A 23380-nucleotide genomic window follows, 5' to 3' on the forward strand; every position below is an offset into this window, starting at 1 on the left:
CCGCGGCCCCGGCCCGCCCGCCGCCGCGACCGACTCGTCCCTTTTGTAAACGTACCCGGGCGGGTGGGGCGTCGAAGCCGCGCCCCGCCCGTCGCGTCCGCCGAAGGAAATTGGTGTTAAATTAGGTATCTCCGACGATTTTACCGGCTTTGCATTTTTGCATAAAAGTGAGGTTGCCATTCTGAGAGTGTATATTTTTTACAGTCGAGCGAGCGAACCTCGCGGTCTATCGTGTCTCCTATGTGTTGTATCTAAACTTTCACAAATTTTCATAATTCTAGTCTATGCTTGTAACTTATTATTTTATATACTGTATTAGCGGAATGCCGATATATGCTCGTTTACAATATTTGGGTATCGAATCGTAATATTTGTTTTAACGGTGATACGACACGTACTTCTGATATGTAACGTTCTCTCTTTGTACTTTTTCCATACATTTGATATTTTTATAAAATTAAATATTCGAAGATCTGTTGCATGACTTTTATCAGATTTAATTATAAGAAGTTAGCGAACGAGGTGCTCTATTATTATTAAAGTTTTGTTAAGAGGGACGTGGCCCCTCGCTCTGCAACGAGTTTCCAGTGTGTGTGCTGTGATCACTTCCTTATGCGAATGAGACTGATTTTACAAGTAAATGCTTTGTTTATAGAATGAATCAAAATGCTTAACTTTTGATGACTCGCTGTGTCTGCGCTGTTCACATAACTGGGCGCGTCGTGAGTAGTGCCAACAATGAGAGTGTGTCACGAGGAGCCGAGCCCGTCGCGCATGTCCCGCGCCTAGCTATGTGAATGGCACAGAACCACGACAGAGCGGACGTGGAACACAGAAAACAATCCGATTTTATATACTCCCAATGCTTATTTGATAATATCGATGTACCTAATTATATTGTATTGTCGATAACATCATAATATTGTTGTTTTTATTCACTGAACATGACCTTTTATTGATGACATTATATAATATAGATTAATTTGTTTATAAATTTAGAGATTACGAATTATTGAGATTGTTACCACCCGGTATAAAAAGTAAGAACTGGAATTCAATTATAGGAAGTTATGTTCCAAATATGATATTTAAAATTGTAATTTCTATACTGGTGTCTGTTACTTTAAATAACATTATTAGGAAAATTGTTAACTGATGTTCATATAAATATAATTTTTAATAAACGAATTTCTTGTAGATAAGCAAAAATGAATTTAAGTATCATTTATATTCTGAAGTAGATTAAATAAAGCATTGTACGGGGTTTGAACTTGATGTTTCTTAGTATCATTATTCAGATTTAATGTTGTTTCGTGGAGGTAATGTCGTACATAATAATAACATTGAATATTCATTGTTACGTAGGCTTGGTATTGTATTCGACTTACTTGGCTGCGGCACGCGCCCGCCGCCTTGTTGCTGTATTTATTTATTAATTATTATTTATCGTTGAGATACAATGACGCACCAATAGGCATAAAATGTATCGTAAATATGTAATATTTACTTCTACTGTGATTAGCTTATTCTATTCTTTCTATAGTATCTTTATAATTATTATCCGAAACATTCCTAGGGTATGTGTTACATTTTGGATTTCAAAGAACTTTTGAATTTGTTAATAATATAATTCTGTAGTAAAGAAGAAATTCACTTTGTGCCTATTTCCGTACGGCATAATTGAAATAGTAAGCGCAGCTTACACTGTTATAAATTATTTAATTTTCGAAAATTTTATAATAATGAGGATGTGCAATTAACAATTATTTATTCTTTATCGCTTAATATAATATTTATTTTTTAGAAATTATATCAAGATAGTATCGTTTATCAAGTGAAGGAATCGATGTTCCTAAGTGAGTTTTACACTGTTGTACAATACACCGATTGCAAGCTAAATTGTGTACTACGGTCAAGCATTCCAACTTTATTCCACTTGTAAATAGGCCTAATGAATTCTACGACTTTTATAAATGTACATGCTTTAATAATGAAATGTAAATAAATCTGATGTTCATGAGCTTCGTGTAAGGGGCATGTTTAGATGCTGAACATGTATGCCAATTGAAATTACTGCATTGTGTTGAGACTAAACGTTTTAAATTAATGAGATATATGTTTAACGGGGATAACATCTCATATTGTATTTGTGTTTGAGTATGTAACGTATAACGAAAATGTATATGTTTTAATATAATATTTGATGATGTTATGTATACAATTTATTAAACATGAATATATCAATAAAACTATATTTTGTGTACATTGAATGTTTAATTTTTCTTTCTACATACCATACAAAACATACCACATTACTTGATTTACATTTAAAACTTAACTACCTACGTATCAAAGTAATACATTAGATTGAGACTGAACGAATTTAATTAATTAATCTATACATTTTATTAATATTTATCTAGTTTAAAAGAGAAAACAGCAACCGCTTACAACACGTATCAATTGTAGTTCGTAGACTATCGAAAGTCAAGACTTTATTTTGTATGAAAGGTTTGATAGAGGGTGTTGGTGCATGGACTGTACTAAGAAATCTGGCAGTTTAAGGGTACGAATAATTATTCTAGATTCAGTAAATACTTTTAAGTTATTTTATAATAAAAGCTAACTTGGAGTTAAAGAGGATGGCAGTCCAATTTGGTGTGACATTTGAATAATAGAAAAAAAATGGTCGCTCCATGCATCAACAATCCTGTAGGTATAACAAGCGAATACTATTATTCATACTTGTTAGGTATACGAAACATTATTTCTACGAACACTGCTATAATAAAACACAAGTTGGTATAAGAAGACTAGAGAATTTTGTACTATGAGTATTTCACACTTACCGTATAACTTTGACATTATACAGGTGGTTACGTTGGAGGGAACAATTGGCACGACTTTACGTTTTCGCTGTAAACTGCTGTATAGTTTGTGATGTACGATTGCTCTTCAGTAGATATGTGGTCGATGCATCCTTTGAAATTGTAAGGAAATAGCTTTTTGGCTAGCGAGTTCTCTTGTTCGGTTATTCCTCCTGAAAAGTTGATATTATATTTTTTTATTGAAATTGTCATAACACAGCTGAAAGCTGATAGTTGTATTATTATCTTGAACAATAATGATTGAAGCACTAGGCCCAAATTTAAAATTGAACTGAGCATCTTATGATTGTCAATTTAATATTCTGCTTTGACTAAAGAAGCATTTTGTCACTAAATATTGGGTTACCTAAGCCGAAGATACAAAACTAACTAAATACATAAGATCTGTAGTCCTTACCTAAATACACGTCTACATCTTCATAATCGCCTTCTTTTCTCAACCCTGGTTCAGCAGAATACGCCAACACTTTGTCGACAGTCAACGTAAGGTTATTACTCTCCATCTTCAAGACGACAGTATGCCATTCAGCATCAGACAAGAAGCCCGCGTACGGCAGCAGTCTGGAGTACGTTCTAGAAGATTCCATTACGCTGTTGTACTTGATGTCTGGGTGTTTGATAGTTGAGTTGTGGTGGTGGAACACCCACACTATTCTGAGGTAACCGTTCTCTAGACCTAAGCCGATGTGGTCTATGTCCTGGAAATAAGAAAATAATATGTATTATATATGTAGTTTACTTGTATGATTATTATTGAATAATAATGTGTAGATAATTTATTTTGTAATTTTATGTGAAAGTAGAGACATCAAATTATATGAAAATGTGTGGGTAGGTAAATAGATGGATAGATTTTATCAAGCACTGCCTAGATAATGTTCGCAAACCTTTGAGATGCTGTGATCAGCAACGAAATACTGCTGTACAACCAGTATATTTAAAGATTATCAGAGAGTATTTGAGTGTCTTTGTTGCAAGATTACCATAACAATCCATAGCAGCAGTCCATTTGGTTCAGCAGTAGTGAAGTTGAGTGCGATGTGACTCGGTCTGAGGGGAGCCGGCGCTAACTTCTGTTGGTTCGTGTGACTGGCGGCCGAGCGAGTCAAAGAGACCAGTGAGGAGCCGTCGAATTGAGGTATTGTGATGTTTATTTCTGAAAGACCGCGAAGTAATGAAAACCATGATGAATCAGTTACATTGTACGTATTATGAAATGTTCGTTTTACGGCGAAATTTGTACCTACGTAGATTTATAAGCATTTTTTAATTCTTAATTAAAATCTTATTTCCTAAAGTTTAAAAGATAACAATTAATGCTGATTGGATGCAGATTTTATGATGAAAATATTTAAGAAGAACGTTCTCTAGTGGTTTCCTATTATAACTGACTTCATATAAAATCAATGTTCTACTTTAGTACTTGTATAAAACTGAATATTCTGTGGTTTAATTATGACACTCACTACTCTGGCAGTTATCCCCGGCATATCCAGCGGCGCAGACGCAGGCCTGTCCCCGGCAGCGGCCGCGGGGCGGCGCGCACGCCGAGCTCACGCAGGCGGCGTGGTGGCGCCGGCAGCGCGACCCGCCCACGCCGCCACCCGCGCCGCACGCGCACCGAGCTCGACCACGCTCCACCACGCACGCACCACCACCACACACTTCTGAACCACATGCGGTTCCATCACAGTCGGCTACGTTGCGACCCTCTGTCCAAATACGGTAAAGTGCCACAATTAAGAATCCCTTTTCATTGCAGTTTTATGACCAATTCACTTAAATACAATTAATGTAAGTGGTTCTTCATCAAGTTATTGTTTTTTCTGGGCTTATACATAGCCAGATAAGTTCATAGCAAAATGTATGCAGCAGTTGAACTTACAAATTCAGAATCTTAAACTCAGTTATAGGACTGATAATATAAGACTTATACGGGCATCGGATTTTGTTAAATATGTGTAATAAGTAGATACAAAGAGTAACCTTTTATATTCTGCTGTTCCAAAGGCAGGATAATATTGTTGATGTGAATATTTTTGATACAACCGGTGTAGAACTCTGGTGCGCCGGACATTGCATCGAAAGGCAACGTGGACAGGTCTTTGGCACCTCCTGCAAAATTGACCATGACAAATTATATCATTTAGTTTAAGACTTTTGCTGATTGTACTGTAGTCTCAAATTGATGATAAAAAAATTGTAAAATGTATACAACGTTTTGAATTTAAAATTACTCGTGAACTTAGTTAATATTAATACGCTACGGGTGCTGGTCAAGAAATACACTCATCGATATGTACTCGAATGTCAAAAGTCAATTCCTGAAGCCCTTCAGAAATTTAATCAGCAAATTGGCTTCGGCAAAAAGATACTAAGTATTCTTCAGGTAAAAAAAATGTGGGTTTTAAAGTATACCAAGTAATATAGAAGCATTGCTGGCAGTGTGTGGGTAGGCGTGTGCCAGCATGGCCTCGGTGCTGAGCGCGCCGTCCACCCACACGTACAGGCGGCTGCCGTAGCGGCCCGCCTTCACGCTGTGCCACTGAGACATCGATACCACCACCCCGCTGCGGACCAGCGACGTCACACCTGACAAGCGATCTGTGGAAACAAAGCCGATAATTTATAAAAAAAACCGAAATTTTGAATAGTGCAGGTACTAGGAATAATTTCTGTTTATGTTTACATTCTTCCTACTATGCTGACATCGGTTACGAACTTTGCCCGGACTTACGTACACGATGTTCTATGAGAAACAACACAGTAACTACGCGCGCAACCTATCTATCGTAGAAGTAAGGGGAACTACAGGAGGAGACTTCACAAATACGGAGAGGAACCTAAAAATTACCAAACGACCAATAAAGTATATTATGCTGTCTCACATTGCCACAAGAGATATATGCTATCTCTGCCATGTTACAACATCAACCTCTTAAATGGGTACCAACAACACTAAGATTTATAAAAGTTTACTACCATTCCATACTCACCAGTCCACCGATATTCCAACAAGCCTCCTTGCATAGACAGAGCAGTGTAGAAATGTGGCGTTTCAGCAAATAATATCAGACCACGTTCCTTGGTCGGCTTGATTTCAGTCTCAAAAGTTAAACTAACACTCGATATGGGGCGAGGATGTAGTTGTAAGTACGACCTGGTACCCGTGAAAAGAACGTCTGTCGGAAGCAAATCTGGAAGCAGAAGACCGAAAATAAAAAGGCCGTAAGTAGTGCCACGTTCAGTGAAACTTGTGCTGTTTTTCCATTGACGAGGTGGTGGAGGTTTACGATATTTTCGTACATAAATAAGCTGTATCGTTTTGTCATAAGGTATATATTACCTTGATCACAATAGATTCCAGTCTTTCCGTAAGGACAGTCACATTGTGTATCGCTGTCGGGCGTGATGACGCAGTGTCCCTTGCACTTGGAGTGAGCTCGATCGCAAGGATTATGTGAGCTTGAACATGTCGCGCCGAACCAGCCTTCGTTGCAGATACACCTTAGGAATATTAAAGATTTTTTTATTTATAGATTTACCTTTAGGGGGATGTGGTAGTAAGCACGATGGTGAGATTGAAACCAAAATCATTTTTTAATGCTTAATCAAACGGTACACCCCCAGAAAGTTATAGATTTTCTATAACTTGAAGATATCCTGATAGTCTACAAAAATCAAGCCAAATACGTTCGAGGGTTGGTTTGTTTAAACAGCTCCTTCTGGAGACTAATTAAGCGAAGTGGTCTTTGTTCTCATATTCCAACATTGAGAGCAGATCCGTGCTTTAAAATAAATAGCTGTATATCAGTATAAAAGTTCCTTACCCATATGTAGCAGGTGAATGAATACAAACTCCTCGCGGTGCGTTACAAGACTTAGCAGTACACTGCGCCACGCCGCACTGCCCCAGGCCTCTGCCCCCGATGGGCCGGGCTCCGGAGCCAGCTGCACCACCACCCACTTCCCACAGACAACCTCGCCAGCCAGAATGAAGGGGGAGATCGTGAGGAAGATCGGTGAAGCCAGGAGATGGATGACCACCTGCAAATACAAAAAACCTCAGACTTGTTATAACAGCTTTAGTAGGCAAGCAGTGTGTGTCTGTCTTTCTGGAAAAAGTGTTGGCACATCTTTCTATTAAGAAACTTTCTCATGAACTGTAGTTTAGCGTCTGGTAGCATCAAGCTAAATATTTGGTCGATTTGGTACCCTGACTACCCTGCATTTACAAAACTGATATACCCTATCAAACCTCCAAGATTCGGAGTTAGTGTATAGTAAGCACGACAATCGTCATTTTCAGGTATCTTGTATAATATTTGTAGATTAGTTCTACTACTTTGTCATACCGATATAAATATAAGGTAACAGCGTCATCTTGGTAGTATGTGCCGGCGCATTTCCTGATACATTATGTCGTCCGTCAACGCTAAGTCCCGCATTGCGTCCACGCCGCCACACTCGTACTGCGTGGCCTCCACGACGAGGGCTCAAAGCACGGGAGGTGAATACGCGCCGAGGACCTAGGCAACAACAAACAATACCTCGTAGGCATTAAAATCTCACCCGTGTGGACTATGTGCGACTTTAAACCTGGACTGATAGACCATTTAAGTAAGTATGCAGTTAATCACAAGTTTTTTTTAAATATACGAAGATGAAGGTATGTATTTACGGGATTTCAGACATGATATTATGATTCAATTCGCGACAAAAGAGCAATTCTTGCGGGAGTTGTCTTTTTTACAAAATTTTACAAACTAGTAAAGTGGACAAACCTGAAAATCTGCGGCATAATCAGGGGAAATCCCTAGACATGCAAACTGAATAATGCTAAGTCATAAGTGGATACTAGTCTACGTAAAATAAAGCTCATATTACATACCACTGCCCATGTTCCACGTCAGCATAATATAACCCTTAACAAACGTGAGTGCAATATGCTGACTGCGGGAGTCATGTCTCCCAGTCTGTCCGACAAACGCAAGGAGCGCAATCTGATCCATGTCTGTGGTCTGGAAACGCAGGCGCAGGTCGAAGCGGTCCGAGTTCATCGCCGCCGGAGAGAGAGAGTACATTATGTATGATGATATACCCGTGCTGATGGGAGCCAGCGATGGACGGGTTATTTCTACATCTGGAAATTACAGAAGAAGTATTTTATAGGTGAAAATTTTTTTTGGTCTGGATTGCCTAAAGGGGACGCCTATCGGTGCAACTAAAAACGTTTCCTGTGGGGCTTTGCGAGTAGGAACTACGCTTTACAAGATTTAATTTGGTTCATAATGCTCGGGAACTTTTTATGCCAGTAAATTTATACGAAAAACCTATTTATAAAGCAAATTTTTAAAATTTTAATTTGACTATACTAGATATAGTCGAATTAAAATTTAAAAAAATTAACTTGAGTAAATGTAGCCAGAGACATTCACATAAAATCACTTATTAAATGCAGCATAACCTCCAATCTTAATAACTTTTAATATTAAATGCAAGATGCATTCTAAATATGCATTTCACAAGACCCAATAAAAAAAATAAAGATTACAAGAAAATGAGAAAAAACTATTCGGAATAATAACAAATTCGTGATTCACGGCGCCGCTAGCTATTAAACAAATGACGCTAGAGTTTTGTAATTATGGTTGTGATTTCAAAACTAACAGCGGTATAACCTTTGCCATTAAATGTAACCTTTAATAAATGGCAGACAGAAAGTGTTTGAAGCGGCCATAACATAAATCATTCATAGAATGCCTTTGAACTACAATTGCATCAATAAAATTGCGTGCGCTTTACAAAAATAAATCTGGGCAAGGTCTGCAATTATACAAGTTACCCATATTATATTTCATTTTGTCTACTGTATAAAGTGACTTTCCAAAGCGTAACGTAGACTTTTCGACTTTGTACTGTTGCAGTGCATTTTCATATCTTGCCTATTTTAACGAGGTAGAGTCCGTGTTAAGAATCATGTACCAACCTAAATCATTTCGATTGTTTTTTGCAAACATCTCGTAGCACAGGAAAAGATATATGCATTCGCATTTATTTGAAGTAGTTTTTTCGAAGAACTTACTGTATTCGCAGAAGATTCCATGTCTGCCATAAGGGCACAGGCAGAGGAAGCCGCTGCCTGGGTGTCGAACGCAGCTACCACCGGACTGACATGGGTTGTTGTCGCAAACAGATTCGTTGCAATGCTCGCCGAGCCAACTGTTAACAGAACAAACATGTAAACGCAAACGTAAGCTACTACGACTACGACTACATCTATTGAGTCAGTTTTTGACACCAACCCAAATACGAAACACATTACCCTCCTTTGCATCGCGCAATCAGCTAAAAAGGAAATCTTTTTGTGGGACCTTTGTCAGTGGAAATTCTAGCTTCCTATTAGTAAAATTATTTACATTTCACACCAGTTTCGAATATTATAGCGTTCAGACAAACAGTATACTTGAGAAAGTGGAAAAGCAATAAGCGCTGATCCTATTGTAGTAGCGTTCATTGACCTCGTTATATTGTCAAATTAAGTTATTAGTATCGCGGACAAAGGAATGCTCGGGTATTGTGATCGTGTCTCTACACAACAGATAAGAAGGGCAGACAGTCTGCCAACCTCAATTGATTAGTCAGAAAGCTTGAAAAGAATCATCTTACCCCATTGAACTCAGTATAACTACGTGTAGGAGAATTGTCGCGAACTGGATTTTTGCTCCTGCCTTTGTTGCTAATTGGTAACAACTTATTGATCCACCAAGTTAAACTAGACACGTAAGCGCCATGGAAGTCTTGGCGCTTAAGACATTTTGGTCGGGAGAAAACTGATCATTTTACGGAATCTGGCGCTACATGTTTTGATCGTATAATAATTAGACAAACATCAGTTTTATAGGGCTGCGTCCACGCTGTGACCACTCAGAACACTACTTCCACATATTTTTGTTCAGCATAGCGTCTCTTTACTTGAACTTATTGTATCTGACTGTCTTACCCATTAGCACAAGAGCACGTGTATCCTCCGTCGTGATGATCGCTGCAGGACCCTCCGTTGAGGCAAGGTCCTGATAGACAGGAAAGTGAGAGACATTCCGTCACTTCTCCCGCGTCGATGGCGTCACCGAACACGTCGCGTTCTTCTCCGTTCACCTACGATTAATATAATAATATAAAACTAGAAGAAAAAGCTTAGGAAAATATTAAAAAAAAACCCAGCTTACAATATGCTAATTGATATCTGGATACTGAAACTAATAGACAGAAAAAAAAAGTCAGTATTAGAGCTTTTATTATTATTTAAAAAACGGTAAGTGTTAGCTGTATAAATAAGACGTCGAGTGTCGTTTATTAGCGAGAGATGATGGATTCGTCTCCCATCTACGTGAACCCACGTGCAGGCCTTTGCCGAGTTTGAGCTTAAACTTAACTGTAATGCTGTAAATCGTAAAAAAATCTGTATAATAAACTAGCTGACCCGCGCAACTTCGCTTGCGTCACATAAGAAAGAATGAAAAAAAATTCCCCGTTTTTGTAACATTTTTCGTTGCTACTCCGCTCCTAATGGCCGTAGCGGGATGTTATATAGCCTAAAGCCTTCCTCGATAAATGGTCTATCTAACACCGAAAGAATTTTTCAAATCGGACCAGTAATTCCTGAGATTAGCGCGTTCAAACAAACAAACAAACAAACAAACTCTTCAGCTTTATAATATTAGTATAGATTATATTTTTATCCTCAAACTGCATTTAACTAAACAATACGAATTCCAAGATGACGAAGTAGGGCTTAATCGCCTCATTTATAGCAGGTGACTTTTTCTTTGTTATGAATGACCTGATTCATAAACTGACGGTTCAAAGTACAGCGATTACACATTACGCGACCACAAATACGCAATTGCGCTGCAGTAGCATTTAAATAAGATTTCCTCATGATTAATTGTGTGATTTCAATTTAGTACACGCTCTCTTCATACTGTAGAATCAGTCACTGAGAATGTATATAGTAATTTTCGTTTAATTTTTTACAGAATTGATATTTGGTCCCTACGTAATCAATTGTTGCATCAACCACATTGTACATTTGGCGATTAAAAGAGTAGCCGTGGGTTTCTTGCTAGCTCTTCTTATGAGGCTCCACTGAGCTGTATTCCCTTTAGCTAGTCAGCTAGTGGCAGATTCGACTACCTACCCTATAGTCGATACAATTACTGAATACACTTGTACCTCGATTCTCTACCACTATCGACTACCGACAACCGGCTACCTATCGAAAGTTTGACATTTAGAATGTACTGCCAAAATGTTTGTACTGCCAAATCAAAATTTCTATAGCTAGCCGGTTGTCGGTAGTCGATAGTGGAAGAGAATCGGGCTACTGAATATACCGGTAGTGTTAACATTTTAAATGAATAATCACATAATTTTTTTTATACTTACAATCAAATCTCTAATGCATCCAATAAAGGGTTTGCTTTCAGAATCCTTGATGTCTTGTGAATTGCCTAAATACAAGGTGGAGTTGTGGTCCAAGGAAGTGATGTTGGCGACTTGACCTCCACTCATTGCTACTGTGTCGTTTAAACGTAAGGTAGCGTTACAGTGCTGCTCTTGAAGGTATAGATCCAATCTGAAAACAGTTTGAAGGTATAGGTTTTGTTGGTTATTGACTGGACGACTTTTTTATGTGACCGGGTAATGTCATCGTTCAGTAGTGCTGCTTTTAAGCAATGATGGTAACGTCGTGTGGTCACTAGGAAAGCTATTATTAGAGGGATAAAAAATCTTTAAATGAGTAGTCACTTAAGGTAATTTATTGTTAAAGAATGTGTCATTCGCGTTTGCCGACACTGTTGGGTAAAATGGTCAAGAAATTGAAAAGAAAAATGTGCCTGTCTCAAATACTTAGATAGTTACCTCAGAAAACCAAATCATGAATCTTACCTCGTTTCTATTTTCATAGGATAACCTTTATTGACAAAAGTCTTAAGTTCACTTAGCAGCATAGTCTGGTAACCGCAAGAAAACTTGAATTTGAGCAGCCCTGAGTTCATATAAAGTTGCATATAAACTCCTTTCGCTATATCAACATGCATGATTTGTCCATCAGTAATGAGCGTTTTTGCATTAAACTCTATGTCGATAGATGTAGCGTTTTTCAACTTGTGAGCAATAAATGAATTGCCACCAAAGGCTGCTGATGTAACTGATATTTTCTCATCGCAAAATCTACCAGCGTAGTTGAAGTTACAGTGGCACTGGAAAAAAAGGAGCATATTTAGATTTTTTAGCTTATTAAAAATGTAATCTGAAAATGGTGACATTAAAAGTTTTTATTTATTTATCTTATTAAATTGGGTATATAACTTAGTAGTCTATGTATCCCTTGATTCCAAAAAATATTACTTTTTTTTTTAATTTTTTCATGGATATAATACTAAAGTCGTACTGGATCTAGTTATAGGTGATGTATATGATTAGGTGGTCTGTTAAGACGGTGATTCGAACACAAAACAATTTAAAAACATTACATTAGGAAGTGGCCAGGAATTAGCAAATATAAAAATCCTAACTAATTTGAACTAATTTCGACGGTTAAGTAGTTATAGGAATGTCTTACCCGAATCCCATGTGGAGTATTAATACAAGTACCATGGTTATTGCAAATAGAATCAGTACACTCAGATTGCACAGTTGTATAGTGAACTTCATTATCAGTCGCACTAGTCACTTCAATAGCTTCGGTAGTAGAAGACGTTACAGTCATTTCAGTAACAGGGTGTTCAGTAATAGGACGGTCTGTTGGTATATCAGTGAACATTTTATCCGTACTAACATCCATCTTAGGAGTAGTTATTTCTGATATTTCGGTCGCTACAGTAGTAGATGTCGAAGTCATTTGATCAGTTACTTCCGTAGTTACAACTTTAGTACTATCAGTAGGCCCGACTGTCATTTCTTTCTCAGTAGTTTTAGTATCACAAATTCCATGGCATTCGGTAGTGGCTTCGGTCTTAGAACTATCAGATTCTATTGTTGGTCTCGTTTCCTGATGTTCTGTCGGTTCTAGTACTTCAGCTTTCGTCGTACCTTCACTAGTTACTTCGCTAGTTATTGGAGTGACGTCAGTTTCTTTCCAAGTAGTTAGTCCAGTGGTTACAGAAGCTTCTGTGGTACCAGGACCGATTGTACTAGCTGGTGTAGTTTCACCTTCAGTGGTTAAGACTGCTGTTGTATCGTTATACGAAATGTATGTTGAAGATAATTCGGTAAAAGACCTTTGTGTCGTAGTTTCTTCTAATAAAGTGGTCAATACAGATTGTGTAGAGCTTGTTAAAGGCGTGGGACTGACGTATTCGCAGTCGTAGCTTTCGTCGTCTAAGATCAGACATTCGCATAAAGGTCCTGTGAGTCTTGGTGGGCAGGAACACGTGAAATTATCAACACCGTCGATGCAGGTGCCTCCGTTCATACATCTGAAATATTACAGATTTATGTAATGTTCGCGTCGATCTACAATTCGTGAAGTTATGAATTTTTGTGGCTCGTTTAATGTTATTTTGTAGGGTTAACGATTTCTTTATAGGTGCATTCAAGAGTTCAACTATTAAGTTTATGAGTTGACTGTGAATAGAGACTCGATATCACGCGATTTTTCTACGAAATATGGCTGAATAGCATGAGTGAACTCACCTGGGACCAAGCAGGCACTCGTCGTACTGCAGTTCACACCTCTCTCCATGATAGTCGGGCACGCAATAACATACTCTCATGCCTTCTTCGACGACGCACAGAGCGTTGTTGCTGCAAGAGTTCTCGTCGCAAAATTCTATTTGGACTTCACAGCTCTTACCGGTATAGCCTGTAAACGCGAGTAAACTTATGTCATAGGTACTAGCTTCTGCGCATGACTATGTCCGCGTGAAAAATCCCAGGCTAAATTGGCATTTATAATGTCAGTACGAATTACGGTAGCAAGTCAATGTAAGTTGCTTCAATAAAATGTGGTTAGTGAAGGCTTAATCTCATACATTTATCGATGTTTTAGATCTCTAAATCGTTGCTTTACTGATTTAAATTTCTAGTATCTTTCGATAGTCAGAGTTTTATGGTGTACCTAATGTATTTTTTTATATCTTACCAAAGGTGCAAGCACACATGTAGTCAGCATGTACATCGATGCATATTCCTCCGTTCAAGCAAGGGTTCGATTGACATTCATCTATCTGATCTTCGCATTTCGGCCCGGCCCAACCTTTAAAACAAACAAATTAAGGCTCTTTTCCTTCCGACAGTTTAAGACGGAAGTTCACGAGGTTCGAGGTACTTCTGTCGGAAACGCAGAGCCATGGTTTGTAATATAATTTATTGTATAATGCTGTATCATTTTAATCTAATAACTGGTATAACAAGGCTAGTGGTTATGGTTTAATATTAAGCAGTATCCTGTAAACATAGAATAAGTAGTAACTTCCAGTACTACTTACGTCTGCAAGTGCTTGTCATAATAAAATGATTCTTCAATATGTATTATCGTGTGTCTCTAATTCTTACAATTACCTTAATAACTTGATTAACCCGGAAATATGTACATTGTACAGCTATATTGATTTATTGCAGCCATTTACGTAATAACAAAATGTAAATTTAACTGTCTCGTAATATAGATCTATAGTATTAGTCTTTTGAAGTGTTATCTATTTTAAGGTCTTTTCTAAGGCTTGCGTTTTTCAGGGGATAATATTTATTTTTGTGTCAATAGGAGCTTAAGTTCATGTTTGTAGGATCGCCAACCTTGTTCCCCGGCCGTCACCTTTGCAAAAGGGCTATTAATAGACTACGTATAACAACTAGACTCTATTTTAAATTCTTCGAAAAACTTAAATTCTCACTTACCCGGTGTACATTTGCAGTAGAACTTAAAGCCAGGTCCCTCAATACACTGTCCTCCATTGTAACAGCGGACTTCTTCCGTGGAGTTGCAGACAGCCACGTCTACCTCACAGTGCTGGCCGGAGTAGCCCGGCACGCAAGAGCACAGGTACCCGTTGTTCATGTCTATGCAAGTGCCATTGTTCATGCAAGGGTTCGACTCGCATTCGTTGTAGTTCGTCTCGCAGTTGTCGCCTGGAAATGTTTTTCAGATTATGCTAAAATAGCTTGGAAAAATCGGTTCACTGGCCTTTTTGTTGAAGTGGTAAAAAAATCATTAAGAACAAATGAATATCTAAGCTAGTGATTAGTATTTTATTATGATCAATATCGGCGTCGATGGGTATCTCTTAACCTCAAAATTCCTAGAAAAGTCATAACTTGATACAAAATTTTATATGCAATTTTCCAACTGAAAGGAGCAGTGATAGCCGAGTGGGGAGCAGTGATAGCCGAGTGGCATAAATTGGCACCTCCCACGCAAGTGGTCGCAGGTTCGAACCCGAGGCAACACACCAATGACTTTTCGAAGTTATGTGTGTATTAGAAATAATTATCACATGCTCCAACGGTGAAGGAAAACATCGTGAGGAAACCTTGCATGCCTAAAATTTGTTTAATACATTTATTGAGGGCATGCAAAGTCCCCAACCCGCACTTGGCCAGCGTGGTGGACTCAAGGCCTAATCCCTCCCTCATTACGGGAGGAGACCCTTGCCCAGCAGTGGGACATTAATGGGTTAAATTTATTTATTTATTTCCAACTGAAAACTGTTTGCAGCTACTAAAGTATAGTCTTGTCAGGGGGTGTCCATATTCTACCTATACATTAAGATAGAGCTGTACGTATCCTTAACTTTCACAGATCAACTTCCAATATTTTAACCCATACCTCGTCCTGCATATTTCGATTGATCGAATCGATCGAAAAGTTCGACAATCTAATACTATATTAGTTTGTCGAACTTTTAAGCTGATTGTAACACGATCAATACTTTTTGATGTCAATAACTATTACAGCTAGTAGTTAATCTTGATATTACATTAGTGCCTCTAGCAAGGACGTTCTATGTTTGTAGACATGTTAAACTAACTACGTATATATCATGGCCTTATTCCGTCAATCAAGTAAATTGTTATTGCTATAGTACAGTATTTACTATATAACATGTTTGCTTAAGTGGTTTTACTAGGTACCGACCTATTCAACTACATGACCTAGCACAGTCATCAATGACTATTAAATGAAACGAATTATTGGAAAGAACAAAGAGCAAAGCACTTTTTTTAGTCTAAGTTCCGGTTTCTCTGCTTCTAAATAAGAATCTATTAACTTAACGGCAGGAATTTAGTCAATTGTTTTTTTTACATTTTTATCACTCATCTACGAATCGGTTATTAGACTTGTCCATGAACCGTAAAACAGGCCCTTATTGTACAAAATGAAACATGTCTAATCAAACGGCTTTGTTTTCGTGAGGGACCTTTTTTGATGGGGTGATTGCTTGAAACTTTACTAATAAGTACAAAAGTGTATTAAAATAATAAGGCAGGTGAAAAGATAAGGTTTGTTTCCCGTCGTTCGTGGCACGCACAATAGAAATAGGCACGACATCTCGAACCCCTTGTCGATCGCTAGGAAGGCGCCGTAACCTCACGTCTCCCACCCCGTAGTTAATAAATTTCATTGGTAGGTTATTTACCTCCATAGTATATGTAGGTATTATTTCTAAATATTTAACATAGGTAACTATCTACAGCTCTTAAAATATTCTGATCTCGTTTTCGTTAGTAAAATAGAATTTTCGTTAGTTAAGTCTTTTCATTTATTTTTCGGGTAGGTACCTAATTAGGTATTAATCAAGTAATTAATAGGTAAATGAATTTTCTAAGATCTTTCTTTAGCTAAGGAGCTATGTTGAGAAATCAATGACCTATATTTAACATAGGCTTTATAATTAGGCCTAACCGCTCTTACCAATAAATCCATCAGGACAAGAACAGTTATAAGAAGCGATGCCATCGATGCAGGTGCCGCCGTTCTGGCAAGGGCTTGACCAGCATTCATCCCAGTTCGTCTGACACTGGACTCCAGTATACCCGTCCACGCAGTAACAAGAATAAGTGCTGAAAAGACCACAAAAATTGCAACAAAGGAATATTATTTTCTGCCAAAATCTGGAAGTCAATTTAAGGGCAATCATTCGTGTATTTTTGGTAATTAACTTTAACCTGGCCCTTCCTCATGAATCACTCTGTCCTCTGTCCATAACTATTAGAAAGCGTATAAATATCTCTTACATAGGTTCTTTTGGGAGCGACAATGTTTTATGTTATAGCTAGACAAATTTAATCCACTAAGTATAGTGATTACTAACGTATTTCAAACGTAAATAATGTCACTATTCGGTTGCATGTTTGCGTGATCGTTGCACTTGACATGGGAATTAGCGAAAGTATAACTCTGTAATAAATAATAAACAAAACGCCGTGGTCATGGTTTCTTTTCAGGCGCAACCATTTTCTTATTTTACTAGCTGTGCCTGCATTTTTGTTCTCAATTACGGTTATTACTAGGTACCACTCTAGTATTAATTACTCTTTTGGATAACTCTGATTTTAGGAATCTAGGTGCCATATAAAACTCATTGTATCTTCTAGAGAAAATCCCATAAAAATGGGTTAATTCCTTTTAAAGATGATAGGCGTTAGGTATGAGGGCAGCACCGATAGCCAACATTTAAAAACGGCACTGGAGTTAATGCGTTATAATAAGGAATCCGTTAGGAATCTAAGATTATACTAGCAAGCTATAAAAGGGAAGAGCAAAAGTCAAATTACGAAGAATTTTATAATTCGGGTTCAATCAAAGTTAACTAATATTTCTTTAAAATTCAGAATCAATTTTGTGCTGGAGGAAGTGAAATGGTTATTAGCTTCTAATTGAACCATCTTATTAGTTTTTTTCTCTAATTGTATTACTGAAGTGGTATATTGGAGTTTCTTCACAGACTAGCAACTAACAATGTGTACTGCCGGCTAATGGAGTCTTTATATTAATTAGGTAACCACCTAATTAATATAAAGACTCCATTAGTCAACGTCAGAAGACTTTTGAGGCCTATTTCGATTAATGGATTGTCCGGACTTTCGTTTTTTATGTTCATTATTGCATCATAACCCTAGCGTATCCAGTAAATGAGATGCTAATTAGAAGTCTATCTAGGGCAGAGTCACGAACTAATAAACAATTAAGTAGGTAAGCTATTAATACGATACAAAGCAGCGACGGCATGGAAAGTTAGCTTCAAAGTTTCAATCTTATTTGCAATATTAATGAACTTCCTGCAAGGAACTAACAAGAAACTAAGCAACTATACTTACGTGTTAACATCGTCGATACATATGCCGTGTAAGCAAGGGTTGCTGAGGCAGGACAACCCCGCTGTTACCACCCGGGCTGCTGCTAGCAACCACCAAACTGTTCGCAATATTACTCGACCCCTCTCACCATACATTTTCGAGCAAAAAATAATCTTCCACTTTCATATACGCATTCCTAATCAACTTTACAAAGTAAATAAAAAAAAGTAAAGTTCAATGACACATAAAAATACTATAGCAGTTAGTTAACGCACGATTAAACGTTACAACTAATCGAAAATAAGTGCACTGACTCTCAAACGTACTTTTTAACAAAATGTATTTAACTAAAATAGAACATATTCGGAAGTAGCTCGTAACAAAAGATCACACACTATTCAGCGCACACTGTCACCAAAACTGGGTCTCATGGGCAAGGTGTGGTTTACCGCCACCGCTCGTTGCTATGGCAACGGATAAACACACAATGCAATGGGTCCATGACATACGATTATTGACAAAATTTCAACACCATCGTTCAAACACCCCATGAATTATGTAGAACAGAGATGATATCGTATAATCAGAACGTGACGTATCTAAAAAGCAAAGTTTTTCGATTAACAATGATAATTGTTATCCAAAAATCTAAACAGACCAGTTTTTAAGGTTCTGGCATATTTTTTACCCAAGTGTAACATTGCGGATATATAAAAATTTTCTTGAAGTAACTTGGGTGCATTGAAATTATGTATTTTACATAAAGCTTCATGGTTCGATTATAAAGCTTTATGTGTAAATTTACTAGGTATCATAATTTATAAGGAAATATTTTCCAATAGGTGTTGAAATTTAGATGGAAAGGTTTTTTCTAAAAACCATACAGATTTTCTGCTTTATTTATTTTCAATACTTTGTACCTACCTACTCACTTATAGTTTTAATAACTTGAATTTAAAATATTTAAACTCTTCGTCATTTTGTCAATAATTTAAACGAGCCGCAATTGTTTATTAAACTAATATTCATGTAAATTTTACAGGATTTTTCAATCGGCAAGATTAAACTTTTGAATTTACCGCCTCTTACGCTTCATACATTCACCAATCATGTGAGTTGGATACCTTAACGAGTTCCAATAAAAACGCAAGGTTTAATCATCTGTTCACAGCTGTTATTCTACCCAATCACAGTGACTGTCAGAAAGTTGCGTTCAAAGCATCTGACAATGCAAAAAATTCGTCAAGTAACATTTAATTTAACAAAATATACGGTTGATGTCTGAATAACTTTGTTGAGTTTTATGAAGTAATATTTATATTTTTATACAAATGATAAAACTAACATTTAATTCTGGATTTACGGCTTTTTAGCATATAACAATATAGATATTGTTGAAGTATAGTTCTCTTTGAAGTGGTTTGGAACGTCATTTGCTTTGTGAAAAGGTTTCAAGCGAAAATCGAGATGTGAAAGGTGGACAATGGTATAGTTCTTATGAGATTCGCACTGGGCTTTTGCTTGGTCAATAAGTTATTCTGCTAGTTAACGCGGTTTTATTTTGCTCAAAGCTTCTAGAAAAGTCAATGATTGTGTTAATGTTATAAAAAGCAGAGGTTTCATTGAACATTAAGTTGTATTTTTTGTGTAAAAATGGATCCGGGTATTCTTTGTTTCCACCATTGCGATCACAAAGTGTTTTGCACTATAATACCCGAAAAATGCCCGGTTTGTCAACAAACGTTGGATAGATATGACTATAACCTTCTACCGTTCAGGTGAGATTACTTGTGTGTAACGGATTTTCAATTATAACGTCTAATGAAGGTTGTTGCTAAGTGCCCTATTTTTTTCTTCAGGGTTCCTTACCCCTTCGTTAAAGCATCTCAACATCCTCGAGCGATCGTCATGAAGCCTACTCATGGCGATTTTCTAAAGTAAGTTTGCATTTTATTTATCATGTCGTGCTACAGTGCTATACAGGATCTTGCCCAACGTTTAGAAATAACTGCAATAAAAATGATTCATAGATTTTATCAAATCGTTTATATGTGGAAATTTGTGCGTTACAGCGACTATTACAATTCCAAAGACTTACACATAGGTGTAACTAACTCCCAGGGATGTGTTGTGGAGTTCAGTGAAGAGGGGATCCGTGGTGTGGATCTGATGACCAAGAAGTGGACTAACTGTGATTCCAGTTCTGAGTGGGATCAATGTTTGCTCTTAGAGCAGTTTGATGAACTGTGGAATGAGATATGGGACAGTGTTCTGCTTAAAGTGAGTAATTTGTTTCTTGGAATTAAGATGAATGCAGTCATATCTGATAAGTTTTAAATATGTTCTGTTTTTTCTAGGTGAGTTCGAGCCCCTTGTGGGAAGCAGACAGGTACAATGAAGAGAGGCACAACTGCTTCACATTTGTGCTTGCATTTCTGCGAGCACTTGACTGTGGGGAGCTCTCTGAGAAAGCTAGGGACCCTAAACTTTTCTGCAAACAGTATGTTGTCCCGAGAACATCTGCAGCAGGGAAGTACATCTCTCTATACAGACAGCTCAAAAGGCAAAGCTATTTCATACAGAACCAATGATAGCCTACCTAAATGAACTATTTATTTCTATGTATTTATTTACTACTTATTCAGTATTAACTGTGATGTTTTATATTTAGGTGTAAGACTCTTAAATTGAAGTGCATTTAATTTAGACCAAATGACAATTTAGTTTCTGATTACACTTTAAAATTGTTATCTATGAGGTAGGTGTATTTATTTTTTAAGTATTTATTCTTTTCAAGATGTCATGAGGTGGTAATTTTCTATAATTTTACTATGCATCTGTACAAATACATGGCTGTCAAAAAAGAAAACAATAAAATAGCACAGGAAACTGTTCTGATAGTGAGGTGATGATGACTGGTAATGTTTACATGTCGACAGGAAAGTAGATGCAGTCATAGATTGTTGTGTGTGTCAACAATCAACATGTCAGCACAAGTGTAAATATCATGTAACAACATAATGTTAATCACCAAAATTGCCTTTTATAAATAACATAACACACATACTTACACACACAAATACTTAGAATTTTATATGACCTTGTCTTGCCAATTTATAGTAATGTATTAAATGTTTGTATCACGACAGGATATTATACACTAGATGTTAGTATAATGACCAGTGGCATTGCCTATCTCTGTAGAGTAATGAGATGTCACATATCCATTTTATATATGATTTATCTGCTATTGAATCTTCCAGTGTATAGTTTACTTAAATACCACGATCTTACAATATAATAACTTAATTTGGTGGCTGTAATAATGGAATTATCTGTATAATGTAGTTGTCAATTACAGTTTTCTATACATTTACATATGCTCATTGCATATTCATAGGTATGCATCAGATATCATCTTCCATAGTCGCTAGAATATGTACCAATGTCGTAGTATTTTTGTGCTTGCAAGTCTCAGTTTCGTACAATTCAATATTTAGCGTCCATCGTTTTTATCTCGAATGTACTTACACACTTTATTTGTGGTTTGATCTCAATACCGAATGCTGCAAATTAAATTGTAATTTAGTAATAAAAATGTCTGGTACAAGTGTCTCGGCGTCTTTATTGTCTGGTAAAAATATGATTCAAGATTACTAAGACAATATCAATTGTATGATACATCAATATATATGTACAAGTAAATCGAATGATCTAGACTTTCTTTGTACTCAGTTTCAAGGAACTGAAAACATTTGCGTAACTGAGACTTGAAGTGTTGTGAGAGTGATTGTAACAATAGATGTTTATCGAAGTGTGTAGCGGTTTATATTGGAATTGCTTCATTGTGAATAGGATACGAGCTTTATTCCTTAAATAAGCTTGCTCAAAGACTTAAAACTGAAGTCCCGAGACGTGGGCGTAATTATTAAATGGGAGTCGAAGGGGAGAATAGTGGTCCTTTATTCTAATTGTGTATTGAGACCTCAGACAATAAGCCCATTATTAATACCGAATCGTGTTCGCTAAATATAACTTCGGAGATTTTACCATACACTAACGAAAGTCTGGAGTTCGTGATTCTATAGTTTTAGTACTAAACAGAACGAAAACACTCAAATGAACTGTGATATTGATATTTCAAAAGATGTCGTGTATAATCCAGCCCCTTCTTCTTACCAACTACGCAAATTCAGACTCGAATATCTATGCATATCTTGAAAGATCACCTCTTCATACAGCAACTTTTCAGTTGAACGGATTGAATTTATAAGTCTTTGAAAGCTTTACGTGTGTATCTACAGTATGAGCAATATTAAATTCGGCCTAAATTTATCTTTTGTTTTTAAGGACATGACGTTTAGCAGATTTTGTGAACAAAAGAACGAAACGGTAAAAAGGAAATGTATTTTTAGCTTCTCGTATGAATTCAAAACGCTAATCGTATGTGAACAAAGAGCTCGTAATCTGACTCATGTTACATGATTCAAGCAACGCTGAAAATTTGATGAGCACTCTACATTTGTAGCAATAAGTAACAGGTGGAATATAAGTACTTATAATATGGTATAATGTAGACAGGTGCCTATTTGAAATGATAAGTTTATTTCATAATTTCGTCAAATAAGAAATGGCAAGATTTTTTTCTTTACTTAAGAATACGGTGTATGATTATAAAATGAAATTAGACCAGTATTTTTTTAACGGGACGCATATAACGGCAGCTAATATTATTATGGTTCGTAAATGGCATGAATTTCTCATTAATGAGCAATATGATCTCTTGTGGACATCGGCCTCGTGTTATTGTTAATCGCTGGATAAGAACATCCGTCCAAATATATTTATACTGCTGTTAGTTAACTATGTAACAAGTAAATAACGTCCCATTTTGTCAGTTATCTCTAAGATTAAGGTTACTGAATATTAACATGCCTATGAGATATATTTCAAAGTATTTATTTATATTGTTTCTCTACTGTAAATACACACCATTAGTTCCTACCTACTCTATCCCTATTTATTGAGACTTGAATTTTGTAAATGGATCTCGAAGACAAAAATTCTAGGTGCTATGTTTAAAATAAAGTATTTGTTAAAATTTATTATTGTTTATTTCCCTACCATTATGTCCCTTTTCATTCTCGTACTAAGCTCCCGGCAACTCTTTTTATTTTGTACTTACAAAA

General features: G+C 36.8%; 2 protein-coding genes across 2 annotated transcripts; one reads left to right on the forward strand and one right to left on the reverse strand.

Annotated features, from left to right (window-relative positions):
- Positions 1–2261: 2261 nt before the first annotated feature.
- eys (eyes shut) lies at positions 2262–18576 on the reverse strand. Its single transcript, XM_076135938.1, has 21 exons — positions 18213–18576; positions 16807–16955; positions 14793–15023; positions 14038–14151; positions 13590–13758; positions 12517–13372; positions 11841–12154; positions 11337–11526; positions 9892–10046; positions 8974–9110; positions 7780–8031; positions 7244–7417; positions 6719–6935; positions 6235–6395; positions 5885–6085; positions 5307–5492; positions 4875–5003; positions 4355–4600; positions 3872–4044; positions 3286–3586; positions 2262–3040 (listed from the first exon to the last, which is right to left on the reverse strand). The coding sequence occupies exons 1-21, from the start codon at positions 18344–18346 to the stop codon at positions 2877–2879; spliced, it is 4653 nt and encodes a 1550-aa protein (XP_075992053.1). The 5' UTR covers positions 18347–18576; the 3' UTR covers positions 2262–2876.
- A 1065-nt stretch (positions 18577–19641) lies between these two features.
- On the forward strand, positions 19642–23296 carry LOC142987284 (MKRN2 opposite strand protein). The gene is made up of 4 exons (XM_076135943.1): positions 19642–19969; positions 20051–20128; positions 20264–20471; positions 20549–23296. The coding sequence occupies exons 1-4, from the start codon at positions 19845–19847 to the stop codon at positions 20780–20782; spliced, it is 645 nt and encodes a 214-aa protein (XP_075992058.1). The 5' UTR covers positions 19642–19844; the 3' UTR covers positions 20783–23296.
- Positions 23297–23380: the final 84 nt, after the last annotated feature.

Source organism: Anticarsia gemmatalis, chromosome 3 (assembly GCF_050436995.1).
Source record: "Anticarsia gemmatalis isolate Benzon Research Colony breed Stoneville strain chromosome 3, ilAntGemm2 primary, whole genome shotgun sequence".
NCBI classification, from domain to species: Eukaryota; Metazoa; Arthropoda; class Insecta; order Lepidoptera; family Erebidae; genus Anticarsia; species Anticarsia gemmatalis.

Excerpts from the sequence above, each read along its gene's own strand:
- eys (XM_076135938.1), bottom strand. The coding sequence starts at position 18,346 with ATGTATGGTGAGAGGGGTCGAGTAATATTGCGAACAGTTTGGTGGTTG. Across the intron at positions 16,956-18,212 it reads TGTATCGACGATGTTAACAC|CACTTATTCTTGTTACTGCG; the intron begins GTAAGTATAGTT and ends TGGTCTTTTCAG. Across the intron at positions 15,024-16,806 it reads TTGTCCTGATGGATTTATTG|GCGACAACTGCGAGACGAAC; the intron begins GTAAGAGCGGTT and ends AAACATTTCCAG.
- LOC142987284 (XM_076135943.1), top strand. The coding sequence starts at position 19,845 with ATGGATCCGGGTATTCTTTGTTTCCACCATTGCGATCACAAAGTGTTT. Across the intron at positions 19,970-20,050 it reads TATAACCTTCTACCGTTCAG|GGTTCCTTACCCCTTCGTTA; the intron begins GTGAGATTACTT and ends TTTTTTCTTCAG. Across the intron at positions 20,129-20,263 it reads ACTCATGGCGATTTTCTAAA|CGACTATTACAATTCCAAAG; the intron begins GTAAGTTTGCAT and ends TGTGCGTTACAG.